Here is a 12,666-nt window from a genome sequence, read left to right as displayed (position 1 = left end):
CTCATTGTTATCATTAATAATACTATAATCTACATCAAATATAAGAAACCCTAAAGAGCGTAGCTGTGTCTGGAGACCCAGACAGATCGTAGTTCTAATCTAATGCTATTATTTAATTATCAATTTATTAATTTACCACAAATAGTCAAAGGGTCTTGGAAAGTGGTTAACCGTCGCTAATATGCATTTACAGTAACTGTCCTTAAATGTGGAATGAGTTGCCAGGACGCTTGAACGTTTAATACAAATCTAATAAGTGTCAGATAGTACAACAAAAACTTTATTATTTATTATGTCTTGTAAAAAGTCATGGAACAAAAGTTTTTGTTTATGACGTTAGTAATATAGTCACACCCCGGGCACTGCATACAACGGTAGAAACTTATTTACCTACTACTACTACGTACAGCAAGGTGCCGCTGTCTGCACATACGCAAGTGTGTGTGTGATGTGGTAGAGTAATCCATAGCGTGACCATACGTCCCGATATCCCTAAAATATGTAACAATGTTCCGCTTTGACAAAACAGGACACACGTAACATTATGTTTTTTTAAAGTGAGAAAGCGAAAAATTCAAAATATGAACATATATAAAGCCAGCCCACCAGAATACACAACATTAATTCTATTTTTTAATTTTTGATCATCAACATTGACCTACTAATAAATGGACGTCGGGTTTGCGCTAAAAAGTTTCCGCACCTATTACAGGTTGTTAAAATCGCATACAGAGCGTCAATCGTTTTCGTTTGTTCGACTGACAGCGCGGTTGTCAATCATACAGTGCCAATAATAATAACTTGTAAAAATTACTGCAGTAAAGTGTAAAAACAGGATTTTGTATCATACTTTCACTAAATAAATATATTGTGTTATCATAGTTCTCATTTAAAAGTGTTATTTTGTACAGCTTTATAGTATTTAATTTATATATAAATGAAAAATAAACATATATAATTTTAAAAGCACACAAAATAATCAAATAGCTAACTGTCCTTTTTCTACACATTGCATGCGCAAAAGATGGAAAGAGACCCATTACGTCAATTTCAAGAAGCTTATATACAGTTCTTGGTTATTTTCAATTATTCAAACCACAAACGATTGAAATATTTAGAACAAAGAAACTATAGAGTCGCCTTGATTTTAATCTTATTTTTAAAATGATTTTTTTTATTAAACGTTAGCAATAACTAACAAAATATTGTTGTACTCGTTTTACGGCTTGAGATTACATATCAGAAGTCAGAAAATACATTTGCCCTCAATAACGTTTGCTCGAATTTTCATAATGTCCAATGTATTATTTTAGGAAGATTACAAAACAAAAGCTAATTTTGTCTTTGTGAAAAGCATCAAAATTACTCGAAAGCGTAACGGTTTTTAATTATAAATCGGTTTTCGGATTTACGGATATTTGAGTTTACGTTTAGTTGGAATATCGGTACATTTCTTGTAGTACACGCTTATTATTATTATTACTATATATTATATATTTGTAGTAATATTTGTATGTATGTATCTGTCCAACTCTTTATTATTTCTTTAAGTGAATTTGTACAAAATTCGACATAATAATATATATATACAAATTAATTCACATTTACGATAAAGGCTACTCAATGGAGTATAGAGGAATATATTCTAAGGGTCAACTAATTTTCAGTCGAAGCTAAATATGGTGAATTTTGTTAAATTAAATTAAATGCAAAATTTAAATTGTTGCTCTTAAATTGTTGCAAGCAAAATCAGGCAGTACTGCAATAACGTTACAATTTAAATTAAATGTTTTTTATATTTCGTTACATGTCACTACGTTTGTATAGGTTAACTTTGGACATATTTTCGTGGTTTTTGTATTAGACCCGACATCCATTTGTTAGTAGGTCAATGATCATCAAACAGTTTTAGTACTTTTATTAATTTTATTACATAATTAAACATTTCGTAACTATCATAAACATACACTTTATTTTTAAAACAATAATAAATTTATAGGCCCTTGCCCTCTCTGAGGGAAAAAATAATGGTCACGTTAGTTATCCATGATTTCCTTGAATTATTTATTCTCTGGGTTAACGTGTACAGTGGTAGGTAAGAGCAAATTAATGTATCGTATATGTAATAATATGTAAATAATTTTATCAAAAAACGAATGTATTGTATATAATTGTAAACAATATGATCATTACGTATGCTAATGTTTTCTATTTATTAAATACTAAAACAACAGTAATTACACCAATCTAAGTCAAATAAAGCAAATAAGTAGCTTAAACGAAAAACTGAACTTAAAGTGAATAACACTACCATAAATTACATACCTACTCTAAAATAAAATATATTCTATTAATAAAATGAAATGTCTAAATAATCTTTATGAAATCGTACTATATTCAAAATTCTAAATTTAAACATCAAAATCTTCCTTAGCAAACGCTGATAGACTTGTTGCCGTTACGTCAATGTGAACGCCAATATGAGAGACGCGGTGTGATATCTAAAGCTACGGAGAGTGACCTTTCGCGTTACTTTTTTAGTCTCTGATAAGGCCTGCGAAGTTGTTAGTATTTTACAAATTATCCTATATACGGGCTATTTTTGGAATAATTATGTAAACTTTACGGCAACCGGCCAATTTATTGATATTGTACACGGATGAAATATACTTCTGTCAACACGGAATCGCATTAAGGCGGTCAGAATAAGCTTTACGTCCATAAGAGCGAAAAACACGTGCGTTTCGCGTCAACGGCCAGAGCGGAAGCGAAATGTCCCAGGTCTTTTTCATCCTTAGTGCACGCAGATAAGAGCTTTTTCTGACCGGCTCAAGCCGACTACGAGTTATTTAGCCCTTATGCTAATGTCGAATATAAATTAATCGTCCACTGAATTATAATATTGATTTTATGATTTTTACTAACATGGTATGCATTGTTTATGAAATTACTCTAATAATTATTAATACAAAGATAGAATACAAAGAAAAAAATCCTTCGGTCCGATAGGACTCGAACATGTCTATCTAACCTGTGCCGATATAGGGCAACCGCGCTACTAACTGAGCTACAGATCGAGTCAGCAGACCTTACGAATTTTTCTACGCGTTTGTTACAGATCTTTGTTTTTTTGTTTTAACGGCTATTTTGCCTTAGTGCCGGTGAAAAATCTATGAAAGTTTTTTCTTCAGTCATCCAGGTACCCATTGAATTAAATCGAAGTCTAATCTCCCGTTTCAAAAATAACCATCCATGAAAACGTTTGCCTTTATAAAATTAGTGGAATAGGATATGATATGCACAAACCTGTGAGGAGAAGAAAGTTTGCCTTGATCCAGACCGGAAGAGTGACCCAAGCATACCATACGCGAGGTCCATTTTGTGCGTGACGTCACGGATGGACATACGCAGCTTTGTAATATCCGGTTTCTCTTTTGTACTCGAGTCCAAATCTCTAAAAAACAGTAAAATCTATGTTTATATTTGTCGTGCTAACACACATACGCACACACATGACTACTTGGTCTCAATCTGGAGAGTTCCCTATGATAATTGGACCCGTTTAACTGTATTATTACAATAAGTAGATACTATTGGTTACTAAAAACACTGCAAAGACGTTATCGCCATAACCCATTAGTTATTGGTCGATACAGAACTATTTGTACAATATTAACAACCTCGCAGGAGTATTACTAACACCGTAAACACCACTTTTGTTCCATTACTTTTTACAAAACAAAATCAATTTACTAAAAATAACCTTTAAACTTTTTGTTGTACTATCTGACACTTTTTAGATCCTGTATATATTTGGCAGTAACTTCAAACGTGAAAGCGTCCTCCCCGACGACTCCCATCCCCGCTCCTGCGTTTTGCTTCGGACTGGTATACGCTACCGCCTTCTTTTGTTGCAGCGCACAGTTATCACCGTCCAGAGCGATCTATTTAAATAGTGTTTTTATTTTTGTATGAAAGTAAACTCTGATGAATTATTAAAAGTCAAGGAACAAAGGTTCTTGTTTTTGATTTCAATAATACAGACCTGCGAGGTTATTAGTATTTTACAAATAAACCTGTATACGTAGCAGGAAACAAGTGAGCCTGACTGAGAACTTACTGTCGATAATAACAAACTTCTACCTTTCATACTATCTATAACAGGTGTATTACTGAATCTTGTTATTTAAAATAAAGATGAGTTGCTTGCAATCCTTACTTGTACATATCTCCCAGCTGTACATCCAAATTCTGTAATTGCGCGAACAATTGGCATTTGTCTGTCCATACATGTAACTCCTGTACCAGCTCTGGTACCACGAGAAAAGTGCGCCATCCGCCGATTTTCTTGGACTTAAGAATGTCACCGAATATGTGGTCTCCAACGTATAATACGTCTTTACCTTTAGCTCCTATCAGTTCTGTGAATACATCGCATGATCCTGGAAACCAATATTTGTTTGTAAGAACCCTTTTTGTATATCAATAAAATTATTGATACATACATTTGTACAAAAAATTAAATTTTACAAATAAATAATTTAATTTTGATAAAAATGTTAGTTATGCTTTTTTCCGTTCCGGTGGCAGTACTAGAACGAGTATCTATAATTTCCATTAGTAAAGGTAATGGCAACCTCCCATGCAAAAATTTTTTGTTGACATAATTTGTATGCATCTGTGTGTGAAAAATATGTGAAAATATAGAGTTGAAATTCCTAAACAAATTTTGTTTTGGGTTTACTATTTTGAGAAGTCAGGAATTAAAGATATTCCAATTCGTAGTTTTGGAGGTTATGTGTTACGTTACTGAATAAAATATATTCGGTGTATTAATATCAAAATAAACTACAGAAGCCTTAAACAGGGTTAATAGAAGCTGAATGGTGCCATGGATTTGTAACGTGACGAAAGTTCAGAGGAAATGACTTTGTATAAGAACACGTCAAGCTTAACACTTAGTACGTTAGACCGTACGTATGGTAAGCGGCATTGAGATTGGATTCAATCTTAAGTGTCAAGCTTGACGTGCTCTTGACCCTGTACCTACGGTTAAAAGTCATAAAATTAAGTAATAACAAAAAAAACTGTTAATTAATAACATATCACGCATACCACAGACTATCGCACTGGTAATTATTATTTTGTGAAACGTGTCTATCCCTGATTTTGGGAACTTTTTTATCAGTTTTACCATTTTCTCGCGTGGCATTGTGGAGAAGATTATTGACTTTATTTTTTGTGATGAAGTAGTTAATCTTTTATTAGCTTATTTATTACAAATCGGTCGAATCAATACATTTGATTTTACGTGAACTAAATGTGGACCGTATTCATACGTAGGTACTGAAATTCCTTTTTTTGGCGGCTAGATGTCGTTCAATATTAGGAAATTAAGAAAGTGATGGTTGAAGATATCAGTCCAGTTACATACGAATTAGTCATTAGAGTTTCTTTTAAATATGATTTTATTTCCAGACTTACATAGGCCGCTATTATAATTTCAAAAAACCTATTGAGAGTATTTTATTCAAACTTGTAATTAAGATATTTGAAGAAACTATTATGTTGCCATTGTTCTTTAGTATACAAGACAGTGGCTCTAAATAATAAATTATACCAGTCTACTTTAATGCCTTATTATATATATACGCATAAGGTTGAAATCTGATACGTCTATTCTATGAGTCTGATTGCAATGCACGGTGATTCACGCTCCATACTAAGGCGGTCATAAATACGTAACTCCGAAATTATTATTATTTTTTTATTTGATTACGTTAAAATATGATTAGGTAAACGTAAATTAATAAAATTATACATTTTAAAAAATATTTGACAATATTTAGGTGTAAAAATGTCTCGCAGTAATTTTGTTTTTAGACGATGTATCTAAAACATTTTATACTGCGACTTTTAATGGTAAAACTGTGTAAATAATGATTATTTGTATTAACAATAACCACAAATGAATAAATTAAAACAATAAAAATACATAAAAAAGTTCATTTTACAAAATACAAACAAAACACAAATTATACCAAAATACATTAAATCTCAACAATATTAACTTTAAATACATAACAAGTCTAATACAGCTTTTGACAGTACACCTTTTTTTTTAACAGGTAACTTTCGTAGACCTGTTATGAAGGGATCTGAATGAAGAAGCAGCCTATTTACTAAATCTGTGTTGGTCACAATGCGACTCATTTTACGCGTATGATTTTTTCTAAAAGACTTGATGTATTTGTTAGTCGCTTCAGCTGCTTCTTCAGACAACTCTCCGATTGACAACAAACCGTAATCTATAACATTAGCACCATGAATTAGAACTTTGTGAACGGAAGCAGGCATGTTATACCACGGATACTCGGCAACTAACTGCCGAGCCGTCTCTAAAGCGAACTCTTCGAAGTTCGTCTTATTAATATTATATCCCGAATTTAAACATTGAAGGATGATCCAGCAACGATCTAGGAGATCCTTCTTGATCCCAGTAATTTCAGCGGAAATTTCTAAATTCGAGAAAAACCGCCTGGCTGTATTACCATCGTTTGATGTTCCGCTTCCGCCACTTTTAGGCTTATCCACTATAAGCCCTAATCTTTCTCTAAATTGAGTCTGAACATATGATTTTTTTGCAGCAACAAGCATTTTGTCATTAGCGGACCTAGCTTGCCATTTCCTAACATCTAACTTGTACGCGACATGAACAAAATATTCAAAAAAACGTATTAACGCGTGAAGAGGTGATAAACCAAATTCATATTTACTCTCATCGACTTCCTTATTTAAACATTCGTCAATTTTGTTCATTTCACTGGGCAAGGCGTTACAAATAAAACATTTTGATGAAGAAACACCACTAAGTGCATTACACACTTTACCATCTACCATAGTAAGTTGCAAACAATGAGTAATGCGATATTCGCGATCTTCTTCCTTGAAAACAGTAGGCTGCAAGTTCCTTATTTTATCTTTAAAATGAGCTTCTTCCTCAACTGACGCTGCAGTCGATTCCTTCAAATATCGGAGGCGTATAGGACGACAGTATCGAGTTGATAAAGGACGAGGATTTTTCCACAAAACTACTGAATTTTCTTTGTTATCTGTTGTCAAAACAAGCTGAAGTGGCACATACGAAGTAACAAACAGGCTACTGTCTTCAAGAGTGGAGTCAGAAAAACACTGTTTATATTCTGAATGCCCTGTACTGCCATCGAAACCCCATTTCCCTATCAAAGATATCTTATCTAGAGACTCATTAGGTACACTATCCAAAACATCTTTTTGAGACTTGAGAATCCGATTGGCAGTATGATCTAATAAACTTTGAAGTTCGACTTCGGCGGATGATTCTGTAACAGTAATATCTGAAGGATAACAGTGTTTTTTAGATTCCACGACACTTTGGTAAGATGGGAAAATGGTTTTTGAAAACTTATTGTCTATAAATTTCTTTACTAATATATATTGATGTCGAGTTAACTGAGCTTCAACAATGAGCGATAAAACTTCGCTAGAATCGATTTCAGGACAAGACAAGCTATCGGACGCATTGAGCAATGACTGTACAAGAGAAGGGTCTTGGTTAGACAAACTAGCCAATCTTCTCCTTTTTGTACGTTTACTGGTGTCGTCAAAGTTAATTCTCGGACGGCCATGCGATGAAGAAGTTGATGGTTTAACTTCGTCAAAGCTCTGAGATACACGTAACTCAGTTCGCTGTACATCAATATTTTCAACGACATGCAGCCAATCTGAATATTTTTCTAAGAATTTAGATCTAGTACGATTCGACTTTGCCCAGTAGTGGGAAATTCGTTTACAAATATTCTTAATTTTAAGGCTTAAAGTCTCTAAATCAATATTTTCGATGTCGTCAGAAAGGGATGATGTTTCGGTCAAAGTGCTCAGGACGTGTTGCATTTTTTCATTTGGATTACCCACTTTAGAGTGCCAAATATCAAAAATTGTCATCCTCGATACAGAACATTTGAAAAATGTACCTAAAACAATATGAAAGCTGAACTTAAAAAAAAATTAAAAATTCAATACTATGGACATGCATACTTTGACACCCCTTTAAGCCAAGAAGAGGCAGCAAGATGCAAATGAAACTTATAGCTCTTAATAAGGACATACTCCTTATTCAAAAACCATATACCTCAGGTGCAGCTCAGCGCAGCCAAAAGTTGTAGGTCTAAAGGAAATTAAGTTATGCCAAAAATTTTCACCAAAAAACTGCCTTCAATAAAAAAATTATATTTAAAAAAAATATGCATAAAAAAAATTAAAAAAAATTGATAATAAAAGTACATACCATGCTCTTGGATCTCCATGCTTTCACAACACGTAAACACTTGATTTGGAATAGTGACACTCAAAAACAAAGTGATTAAGTTTCGATGACTCACACGTGGTGATAATTAGTCTCGCGATGCGCTCACTTCCGATGCACAAAAGTGAATGATAACGTGACCTAATTACATTGATATTTATAGTTTTTGGAAGCTTGTTAACTAGTTACTAACTTAGTGAGTTGATCTAACCGGGATAAGCCAATGATTTTTTTTGATTTATGGCCTATGGGGGAATCACAGTGCAATGAGTCACTTAATAGATTCTTATTCGTCGTATAAATTGCAAAAAATAATGGCTTGATAAGATAAACGTAAACGTGTTTAATCGCGTACTCTGTACTCCTAATGAATAACCGTGACTAACGTAATACATTTTAATAGTGCTTTAGTAATAAAATGATTTAATATTAAGCAGAATCTTTTCAATAATTTACTTATTTTCAAGGGTTTATCGTAGTATGCGCACTGTACAAGCACGGTGCGATAGTATAAGAACAAACAGCCTTATCAAGCTAATGCCACAAAGTAAAATGTTATCACCAAATGGCAATTACAAATGTTCAACAATCTATCATAATATGTCATAAATTTAACATTCCGTTGAAACAATTAAGAATGCCTACGGGCAGTTCAAAGGGTTTTTATCTCAAAACATTCTCAATTCATTTATGCACCACGAATTTGACTCATTAAAATTCTGTGTGTATATACATATGTCGGTCAAACTGAGTGATACGTTTGTGAACTTTATACCTTTCAGCCGTGACCACTCAACCGTAAAGGGCCCGAAACGTTGGTTTGTTTGAAAAAACAAATATACGCGATTTAAATCCTGAAATAGTTACATTTCCTATTTATACCTTTTGTTCATTTATTATCATAAGACTCTACGAGTGTGTTTCTACTACTCCCGCTAGAAGTAAAACAAAAACAATAAAATGATGTGATAATTCTATGCGAATTCAAAATAACAAGACGTAGATTACAATACAGAGTTCAAGGTCTAGGTGGCTATGGATCATAAAATTGACTGTTCCTCTCGATAACACTAAGCGTCTGCGCATTGCGTCCGATCCATATACGTTCTGAATCCAAGAATATATAAGATTTAGAAAACTGGGATCAATTTCGGATGTGGCTTGTGCATTGTATCCGTTCCAAATCGGAGAGAGAGAGAAATATCGCTTGTACACCAAGAGATTCACAATTCTAGCCATTCTGGTGCTTTGGTAACAATGCAGCCTTTGAGTTTTGTGATAAACTATGCGTTCTTTAAATCTGACTTTTCAGGTTTCTTTCTTAATTTTATATAAGTATATATCGACACCGACTCATTCCAATCACCCCTCCATGCCGCCGGCATGCGTCATTGCCGTTTCGGACTTGGACTAGACGCTGTGCTCAAGGGTTAATACAAATAATACTGTAGTTACTTTGGTCCGCGAAAATAATGATTCAAATTGAAGGTATTCTCGATTTCAAAAGTCGAAATTTCGATTTAGTGCGCAATTCCTCATATAAATGGTACATGACTACTTCGGACAGCCATTTACCAAATTAGGAGCTGAGGTCTTGCTCTCGAAGCACGTAATACGTAGCTGTAGCCCTTTTCACACTATGGATGACTTCCAGGCTCGAGTTTTGAACGAGGCTAGAACTAAGAATGCATGACAACGCGATTTGGCAGTTTCGAACGAGCCTATCTTTTACAGACGTTTTCCAAGAGTAGTCCCGTAGGACATCAGAGTGGGAAAACGGCCGTACCTACGGATTTCGTGCATTGATGGCCCTATGGCCCCTAATACGGATCGAATGCAGTGCGTAAATGCTCTTATGCTGTCTATATAACGTTTGCCGAGAGACTGGTGCTTTTAAATGGGACAGAACGTACATAGGTGCTTTTCTAGACGTTAAATAAAAACCCTTAATGACGTTTTCCGTATTTATCGTAGGTACACTGAGTTGTACGACAACCTACGTACATTGCATGTAAGATGAATAATTACCTCCAGAATAAACGACATCATGCTGCAATGGACCAACGTGAATGCCCATCTTGAGAGCTCCTGTCTGAGTGTCAACTTGTCTCAGCGTGGTGCCTTCGCCGAAGAACAATGGTTTCTTTGCGTCTACGACAATCCAGTCGAAATATGTCCGCCAACATCTGTGTGGCTCTCCGGGCTAAATGAAAATAACAAGAAAATTATTTCTTTCTTCTTTCAACACTAAAACAATAGGTTACACGAATGTCTTAATTACTTTAAACACAATGCGAATGTGCAGTTTGATTTTAAAACGCGTTTAGTTTTGCTTTACCGCAAGCTGTAATCTTATTAATTATTGCGATATGCAGGGCAAATAAGAAGTTTTGTGCAACCTACAAGCAAGCCTGGAGTTTCAGGACACTATACCAAACCTCTGCCCATAACAGAGGCGCAAAAACAAACACACATGAATGTACAAAACCTTCTCAAATTGAATGCGTCTATACTAATAAATGCCACACTCATGCGACATATAGAATAACTTGCACAATCTTGTAGCACGGTTTCGTCGTTTGTTTCGTCTCGACCGGTTATGCACTAGAATGAAAAGCGATGGGATGTCATTTACAACGGTTTCGAATATCTGGTACACAATATTCCATTTATTTCAACAAGTTGTACTGATGATGAAAGACTAAACAAAATATAGGTTTCCGTTTTGTATTGATGACGACTTATAAGTTTTCTTTGCGAAATGAAAAATACAGTCTGCCTAATCAGCATACGTTTGCAAATCGAAACTGCAGAGGACTTAGATAAACTTAAGCTATAAGTCCAACTGCAGATGTAAGCAGTTCACCACTATAAATGCTCTTGCACTTTTGGGCATCTCCTACATTGATAGCAATAATAATTGTTTTCTTGGCGGATATTTTATTTACATTTCTTCTAGAGTATTAAATATTGAGTTCAAGTTTAAATCACGTTAAAAAATTAACAGTTATAGTATTCTAAACAGTGATTTTTCTCAAACTATCCATACATTTCAGAGTATAGTACTGCAGTTTTTGTAATATTTATCTTTATGTATAAATAAAGCAATCTCACCTTGGCTCCGTGTGGAAAATCAAACAAATACGTCATAATTTTGTCAGTAAAGTTATATTCACTGTTTGTAAGAATGAACACTTTAGCTCCGCTCTCTCTGATTCTAGAGAGGAACATTGGTAGTCTTTCATCCTTCTTCAGATATTGCTCAATGTCCTCGATTGTTTTGGACTTGAGGTCCCCGTGGAGGTGAATATAGTCGACAGCGTTGCGCACGTCTTGGAAAATGGATTTAAACGACATCATCAAATCCCCACATCTTACGCCAGTCTTGTCCCTTAAAATGTAAATTATAAAATACCGTTTAACATTATTAATGTCTACATAAGTTATCGCCCTATATTACAATGTCTGTATATGTTATTACACTATAAAAAAGGCAGACAAATAACTTCCGACCATAAATTAGTCGCGCTAGAATTGATTTTTGTTTCATCTAAGTTCAAATTATACAGTAGATGATATTAGTTCTGCAACATTCCAAACATATTTCATTCATACTTGGCAAATGGTTGATAAAAAATCAGAGTTATTTTTGTTTTATGTTGTTGTCGGTTTTTCTGTACACAAATCATATAAAAGACATTGGTACAAAGGTCGCCCATGACATTAACATTTATATACCAATACAAATTTATATAAGAATTATAGTCTTTCTAAAGTATTATTTAATAGAAAATTGCAATATCTACAAACTGTCAGTTTAGGATATTGCATCCAAAAACCAGGTGAGAACGGCTTAAGGTTCCATTTTAAATTCACAATGTCTACAGTTCATGTACGAGTACATCCAGTGGTGGTCCACAATAAATACATATACATACATAAACTACTCGTAATTTACTTAAGAAATAATCATTAAAACGTTCTTTAAATTTACTTATAAATAAGTTGATGATGCAATAAGTTTATAATATTACCAAAACATTTCAAAGTACGGAATCTCCATATTTGTAATCACATTTGTTATCCATTTGTAGAAGCCATTATAATATGACTTTGGCAATAAAATAGCTATAGGATCGTTATCGATAGACGTAACAGAAACTAATCATATGTTACGCGTATGTAATATTATAATATGGTGACCATAACTCATATGCAACCGAAATTGTCAGAAACTTCTAACAACTCATAATAGTGAATAATCTATAAGGGTTGGACTCCACTTCTCAATGTGCTACAATACTGCGTCCGTACTGTGTTTT

The 12,666-nt window shown here is 34.0% G+C and overlaps 1 protein-coding gene across 8 annotated transcripts in view; it reads right to left on the bottom strand.

The window, feature by feature from the left end:
- Positions 1–12,666, bottom strand: part of LOC113229508 (cytosolic purine 5'-nucleotidase) — a 36,929-nt gene that overhangs the window by 8,279 nt on the left and 15,984 nt on the right. For all 8 annotated transcript variants that reach the window (XR_003310417.1, XM_026463121.1, XM_026463122.1 and 5 more), the window contains 4 exons: positions 11,459–11,735; positions 10,373–10,547; positions 4,220–4,442; positions 3,307–3,454 (listed from right to left, as the gene is read on the bottom strand). Coding sequence is in view for 7 of the 8 variants with exons in the window: in XM_026463121.1 (XP_026318906.1) it covers positions 3,307–3,454; positions 4,220–4,442; positions 10,373–10,547; positions 11,459–11,735 (823 nt within the window). In the remaining variant the exon portion in view is untranslated. The remainder of the gene's footprint in view (positions 1–3,306; positions 3,455–4,219; positions 4,443–10,372; positions 10,548–11,458; positions 11,736–12,666) is intronic.

This window comes from Hyposmocoma kahamanoa, unplaced genomic scaffold (genome assembly GCF_003589595.1).
Source record: "Hyposmocoma kahamanoa isolate Upper Pololo Valley unplaced genomic scaffold, ASM358959v1 62, whole genome shotgun sequence".
NCBI classification, from domain to species: Eukaryota; Metazoa; Arthropoda; class Insecta; order Lepidoptera; family Cosmopterigidae; genus Hyposmocoma; species Hyposmocoma kahamanoa.
Note: the sequence above shows the minus strand (reverse complement) of the source record. Positions and strands in the feature narration are given on the sequence as shown.